The 7,171-nt window shown below is 44.8% G+C and overlaps 1 protein-coding gene across 1 annotated transcript; it reads right to left on the minus strand.

Annotated features, from left to right (window-relative positions):
• Positions 1-1,418: 1,418 nt before the first annotated feature.
• BMP15 (bone morphogenetic protein 15) lies at positions 1,419-6,942 on the minus strand. The gene is made up of 2 exons (XM_004434907.2): positions 6,550-6,942; positions 1,419-2,366 (listed from the first exon to the last, which is right to left on the minus strand). The coding sequence occupies exons 1-2, from the start codon at positions 6,902-6,904 to the stop codon at positions 1,507-1,509; spliced, it is 1,215 nt and encodes a 404-aa protein (XP_004434964.1). The 5' UTR covers positions 6,905-6,942; the 3' UTR covers positions 1,419-1,506.
• Between the last annotated feature and the right edge of the window lie 229 nt (positions 6,943-7,171).

Here is a 7,171-nt window from a genome sequence, read left to right on the forward strand (position 1 = left end):
CACCCTAAATCAGTTCTATCCCACTGAGAATGGCCATCAAATTAGTCAAGAGACAGTTAGGCAGGGGAAATGCCTTACTGGGCTTCCTCAAAGGGGTCCCACGGGGAGGGCCGATTGCTAGGAGTGCTGCCTTAACAGAGCAGAACTTCTGAGGAGCCTCCAGCCCTGCCCTTGGGGTTTAGGGTTGAGCTCCTGGCCATAGCTAAAGGGAACAAAGGAAATAAATTCTTTCCACCCACTTTCTCCCAATCCCCAAAACACTCAAGATTCTCTTTAACAACAAAAAATGATTTATTTGCAACACAGCCCAGTCCCCGTCACTTCAATACAGCATAGGAGTAGAAAAGAGTCATACTGCAAGCATCATTTAGTCCAAGGCAGAGTTCCATGCCTCCTAAGACAGCAAGCCCATCTCCCCCCGAGACCCATGCCCAGAGCCAAACTGAACACACAAACACGCAAGCCCAGAATAAAGTTGGCCCCTGGCCTCAGCACATTTCATTTTTCCCCTACAGCCCTTCAAGCTTCCTAACTGCAGCCTTCTACCCCTCCACCCTCAACCAGGCCAACTCCTAGCCTCTGAACCACAAGGGAGCTTTGTGGGATAATTAACAAGGGTTTAAATGTTACATAAAACAAGAAAATACCCTGTAAAATCTATCATTCCATAGAAAGTTTGAAATGACTCCCCCATACATAATCCTAATCAGCAATGACAGTTCTTCCTCTCTTCACCATAGATGCAGGAGGTTTTCAAGTGATTGTCATCTCAGACAGCTCCATACTCAAGTTTCCCTATTGGCCTTATTAAAGGCTGCTCTCCTCTCCCTAGGGTAGGAAGGAATCCCTGGTACTTTCCCCAGGTTGAGGCTGAGAGGAGAAGCCTTGATATCTTAGAAAAAGATTCCCTACCTTTTGTTTCCCTCAAAAGATTTTTATGGAGATTATTGCCTAAAAGTTTTCCAATCCATCTGAGAAAAGTTAATTTTAGATTTAGAGGGTAATCCAAGCACAGAAGCAGGCAATCTTGCTGATTAGGTACTGGTTTCTAGAATACAGGAGGCAAGGAAGAGGAGTATAAAACTCAAGTTGCTTTCTTCACCCCAAATCTTATCGAGAGCCTCAGAAGATGCACACTAGGAAGATTCCACCTTTCCCAGGCCTTGGTGGGAAAATTCCTAAAGTTCTACCATCATGGACTGGTGACTTTTGACAAAGTCACAATAAAAATGACAAGAAAATAGGGCATCTCCAAACAAACATCTTACTCAAGCATTAAGGGTTCTGGCTTGGGGTCAAAATGTACTGATGTTTGGTATCAGAACTGGTTTTATAAAGTGAGGAGCTTATAAATGGGGGAAGAGGCATTAAGTAACAACACTTAAGGCAAGGAAATAGAACCCACAGATTGGGCAGAGGATCACTTGCAGCTTTAACATTGATATTTGTTTATTTTAAACCTTTCTCCAATTTCCTGGGAAACCTGAGCTAGCTGTACCTTTGCTGTCACCTGCATGTGCAGGACTGAGCAATCATATTCTCATACTCCTTGTACAAGATACTCCCATTTGCCTCAATCAGAAGGATGCTAATGGGTCCATACTTATAAGGGACACAGGAGGGCTGAGGGACGCTCTGGTCTACCAGCTCATTGACAAGGCTCTGGATAATGGCGTGATTGGGAGAATTGAGACCATAGCGTAGTACCCGTGGGCAGGCTCCCTTACAGTAGTTTGGGGTATAGAGATGGGGAGCAATGATCCAATGATCCCAGCCCAACTGGTGGAAGCTGACTTGGAAAGGGTGGAGGGAACACTGGTTACTTCCAGGCCCATCATGTTCCTGGGAGGGGCCCAGAACTCCAGACGCCATACTGCCTGCTTGCCGAGCCCTCCGCAAGAGGAGAGAAGAGTCCCTTTCCATAAATTCCTCCAAGTCTCTGGGGAGAAGTTTGGCCTTCTGACCACTTTTATGAGTGTAATTGAAATAGAGTAACAAAAAGACAGCGTCCAAGGATGAAGTGCCGTGCCACCGGAGCTCAAGAACCTCACTACCTTTTGGCTGCTGACACATGAAGCGGAGTCGTAGAACCCTGCGCTGTTTGTGATTCCAAAGCCTTTGCCGAACGTGTTGTGTGATATCCATCTCTGTCCAGGCTTTGGACCGCAGGGAAGGCTTTGAGAGACCGCTTCCTGAAGAAGGAAACTGGTTGGTTGGGCTTTTCTGGACCCAGGGCTCCACATGGCAGGAGAGGTGGAAGTGAGATAGGTGGAGTTGATGGCGATAAACCACAGTGGCTCTGACTAGTTGGTACTCTACCCGGTTTGGTCTCAGAGGAAAGTCCAGGGTCTGTACATGCCAGGGGCCTGCATAAGTAAGAGGGAACAAGAGCCAAATGTTAGCTTCTTACCTCCTAGCCTGAATCTCCCTCACAAAGGTGCTCAGTACAAACTGACAGCCGTAAGCAGCCCTAAAATTAACTAAGATCATTATAATAGCATCATTTGAGCATTTACTAATGTATTAGATATTTTATATGCATTAGCTCTTTAATCCACAGTAACCTTATGAGATAGTTATTATCCGCATTTTGCAGAAAAGGAAATTGAGGCTCTGAGAAGTTATGCCAGAGGACACACAGCCAGTGTGTGGGGACATCGAGATTTGAGCCCAAGACTGTTTCCCTTAAAAAGAGAAATTGTGTCTCAGTTTTAGATCACTCACAGCACTAGGCTGAGAAAAAACCCTCAAATACAGAATTATTTTGTGTGTACGTTGTATGTATGGGAGAGGATCAACCATGTTTTTAGTTGACTATTAAAGGTGACCAATTAAGAGAATCATTGTGATATACATGAATTAAGTCTTCATGTCATATCACTATACAGATGTTGCTTTGGGGTGGCAGTCCAATATTGAGGGCTATGGCCTACCATCATTTCAAATCCAGGGCTGAGATGCCACAAAATACTATCCACCGCTAGTAGGGCAGCTGTTTTGCCATTTCTGTCTTCAACTTTAAGAATTGCTTCTGGAGCAGCTATTCCTTCTTGGGCCATTTCTCCCTTAACCCTCAGTGTCTCCCTTTTCCATCCCTTACTGGAAATGATTCTTCATTTACCCCATTCATTGTACCACCATTCCCCTAAATACCATTTTCAACAAGGCCTTAGTCATATAAATATTTTTTTTTTGTTAAGAATTCTACTAGAAGCTGCATGCCTCAGTGATTAAGAGTTTTAATCCAAATTGTAATGCTGATACCCAGTGGCCAAAGGATTGGAAGCCTGGGCCTGCAGTGCTCTGGATTCTGCGCCCCCTCCTAGCAGAGGTCCAGAGCAAAGATTACAAAAAGCAGGCATTGCAGAAAAAAGCCTTAGCTTCAAATACCTTATCACCAAGCAGTTGCATGTTAAAAGTTTACAAATTATTCACTTAATCTTCCTTCTCCACTGAATCCACAAGACTGGAATTCTTCTGTAGGCCTGAGACATTCAATATAGAAGCTTTTTCACATCTTGATGCATCAGGATATTTTTTTAAAGTTCAGGTTCCAACTCATGCTTAATATACCCTCAAGTTTGGGGCACTGGACATCATTCACACAAGGTCCCAGCCAGGCTTGTATTTGCGTTCTCAAGTTACTCCACACTCCCATTCTACAATAATCTTTCCAAGAGGCCCACCCATATACCTGCCCCACCCTGCCTGGAAAGGAACCCAACCCAACCTCTAGCAGGCTGTCTGGTGAGGAACTGCCCTTTCCTTTCAGACCTTGACATCACATATTTCCTAAAGCAGGGTGGAGTTGCTAAGGATTAGGGCCAGGAAGGGTCTGCTCAGAATTTTTCAGGGAAATGGCTGACTCATGCATCCTGTGTGATTGAACCTGGCATAGCTCTCCAGACAAGCTCAACTAAGCTGGGTCATCTCCTGATGGAAAGATCAGGCTTTGCTGTCTTGTCATCTGTTTCTGGATCCTTTCCAGAGTCCCTAGATGCTGGTATGTCCCACAGTCACACCAGAATACTGGCCTAATTCCAGGCATCCTCCTTTCTAGCCTCATATCATTGGTACAAACTTGATTTGTGCAGCTTTCTGCTGCACTTAGGGATGAAATCCAGATCTCTTCGAGTGGCCTACAAGTCCCTGCCCCTCATCAGCCTCGTATCCTGCTGCTCTCCACAATGCTCACTAGGCTCCAGGCATACTGATCTTCCTTCTGTTCTTCAAGTTGGACAAGCTTGTTTCCCCCCTCTAGGCCTTTGCACATGTTATTCCCTCTGCCTAAATCAGACCTCTCTACTCTTCTCATGCCTAACTTCTTATCTTACAGACCTCAGCTCAAAGGTCACCTATTCAAAGATGCCTTCCCTGACAAACCCATCTAAAGGGAGGATTGCTTTGCTATTTCCTATCAGAACAACCTATTTCATTCTTTGATAGCACTTACTACAATTTGCAATTATCTGTGTTTACTTATTTGTCTCACCCATGAGAACCAGCCTATCTTGACCACATCTGTATTCTGGCACCAAGAACAGTACCTAGCATCCAGTAGGTGCTGAATAAATATTTGTTAAGTGAATCTCCACCCACACCAAGCTATTTTCTCTTTCCTTAATCAGAATGCACTTCTCTGCCTCTATGCAGTCTTCTTACACCTTCCGCAAGGTCCAGCTCAAATACGACCTCCTCAATGAGGTCTTCCCCTGTCTCCCTGCTTCCCTTTCCTTGCTTAAAGCAGTCACCTATTTCTTCTTTGAAGTCCTGGGAGCCCTACTGCTTGTCCTTTTCAAAGCATTTGTCATGACATAACACCATTATGTGATTACTTACCTATCCATTCTACTATAATGGGAGCTCCTAGAGGTCAGGGAAGCAGGTTTTTTGCCTCTTTATACCCAACCTAAACACAGTGCCTGGTGCTCAATTAAAATCTGCTGAGGAGTCAGCACAGCAGGGTGATTAAAAGCGCAGGCTTTGCCAAGAAGTGGAAGCAACCTAAGTTTCCCTCGACCGATGATTGGATCAAGAAGATGTGGTATATATATACCATGGAATACTACTCAGCCATAAAAAAGACAAAATCGTCCCATTTGCAGCAACATGGATGGGCCTGGAGGGTATTATGTTAAGTGAAATAAGCCAGAAAGAGAAAGACAAACACTGTATGATCTCACTCATATGTGGAATATAAACCAACACATGGACAGAGAAAACTGGACTGTGGTTACCAGGGGCAGTGGGGGTGGGGGGTGGGAACAAGGGGTGAAGGGAGTCATATATGTGGTGATGGACAAACAAAAATGCACAACCCGAAATTTCACAATGTTATAAACTACTGAAACATCAATAAAAAAAAAAGAAACCCTAAAAAAAAAAAAAAAAAAAGCGCAGGCTTTGGAGCCCAAAAGCCTGGGTTTGACATCCAGCTCTACCAATTATTAGCTGTGCTACATTGAGTAATTTACTCTGAGCCTTACTTTCTTCACCTATAAAATAGGTATGTTAATAGTACCTACCTCATATGATAGCGGTGAGGATTAAGGAAGATAAAGTTTGTAAAGTATTTTGCCCAATGCCTGGCATATGGTAAGCTCACAGTAAGCTTAGCTAGGGAAACATTAGTTGTTTTACTTGGAGGAGGGAGTGTAAATCCTGTCTGTCGAGACTAGCAAAGGCCCAAGATTGATCTCACCACGTTCCCAAGATTTCCTTGAAGTTGATGGCTGTCTGCATGCTAGAGAGCCCTGCCCTTCAGGAGCCCGCTGCTGTCCTGGAACAGTATCTAACATAGGTGTTTAAAGAGTCAAGCATGATAGGAACAAAGAAAATTCCAAAATACATTTGGTACTAAAAACCCAAAGTAGCAACATAGTCTTAATAGAAAAACTGCTTGGTATACAAGGATATCAGGGTACTATATTTAAACATTTGAGAAGTTATGAACAGACTTGAGCTCAAATCCTATCTTTGCCATCCACTGTCCATGTGACCTTCGCAAGTTATTTAACTTCTCTGTGCTTTAGTTTTCTTATCTTTAAAAATTAGGCTAATTGCTCCATGACAGCTAATGGTAGCAGCTGTCATTAAGGATTAAATACAATAGCAAATGCTCACCAAGCTAGGTATACAGATCCTCAGATGTTAGCTTGTTTCTGAACTTTCTGAGTCCTTGTAAATTTCCCCAATTCAGCATCCTGTACACTTTGCCTTCTAAGAATAACACAACACGTAAACAACCCTCCACAAGAATGTATTAGGTATTTCTCAATTACAGTTTTCAGTGACATAAGGAGCTCTTTGAAAGATAGGAGCTGACACATCATACAGTTGCCTGGGGCCTCAGAGAGATTACTCAGGTAGGCCCCAAGGCAACCTGTTCTTAAATTGGGGCCCTAAAGAGAAGCAGGCTTGCAGCCAGCTTCTTGCTGGTTTGCCATCCTTTGAAAACCAAGTCTGATAGTAAATCCACAGATCCCCTTTTCTCTACACTCTTTTCCCCCATTTCTCTCCCCTCCAGAACAGTAGGGTATGATAACTCACCTCTGAGAGGCCTTGCTACCTTGGTCAAGGGCCTCACCAGCCTCACCATGGTGGCCCCAATGGTGCGGTTCTCCCTAGGATGTCCATGTGCGTCAGCTGAACGCTGGTACAACTCCAGCATGTACCGCAAGGGATGCCCTAGGACCTGTGGCTTCCTCTGCTGCTTGCCAGGGGCTTCTTCTAGCAGCTCCCGAATCAGGGGCAGGGTAGGGGCCTCAGCTGGGAGGGCAATAGAGGGATGCCCTACCTTTGCCATTTGGACCCTGTGTTCCATAAAAAGCACCAGTCCCCAAAGAAGAAGGATTCTAAGGATGCTGAGGAGGCCCATCTTGAAAGGCTTGGTGTTCAGCAACATGCTCCAGCCCAAGCCCAAAGGATGTCACTTTAACTCTTCCGTTTCACACAGGTAACCACATACTGGCTCCACAGCCACAAAGGATGAGGCAAGAAAAAAGTGAAAGGGAGGCAGGCAGGCCCTATGTTGCTTCCTCTGGGAGGATCTCCTGGACCAAAGGAGGTCTCCTAACTTGGCATCAATACAAACAGAAACAGCAGGTGGAACAAGGCAGCATGCTCCTCCTGCTCTCCAGGGCTGGGAACAAGACAGTACTTATTCAGAGGC

This window comes from Ceratotherium simum, chromosome X, assembly GCF_057802395.1.
Source record: "Ceratotherium simum simum isolate JZ-2026a chromosome X, ASM5780239v1, whole genome shotgun sequence".
NCBI lineage: Eukaryota > Metazoa > Chordata > Mammalia > Perissodactyla > Rhinocerotidae > Ceratotherium > Ceratotherium simum.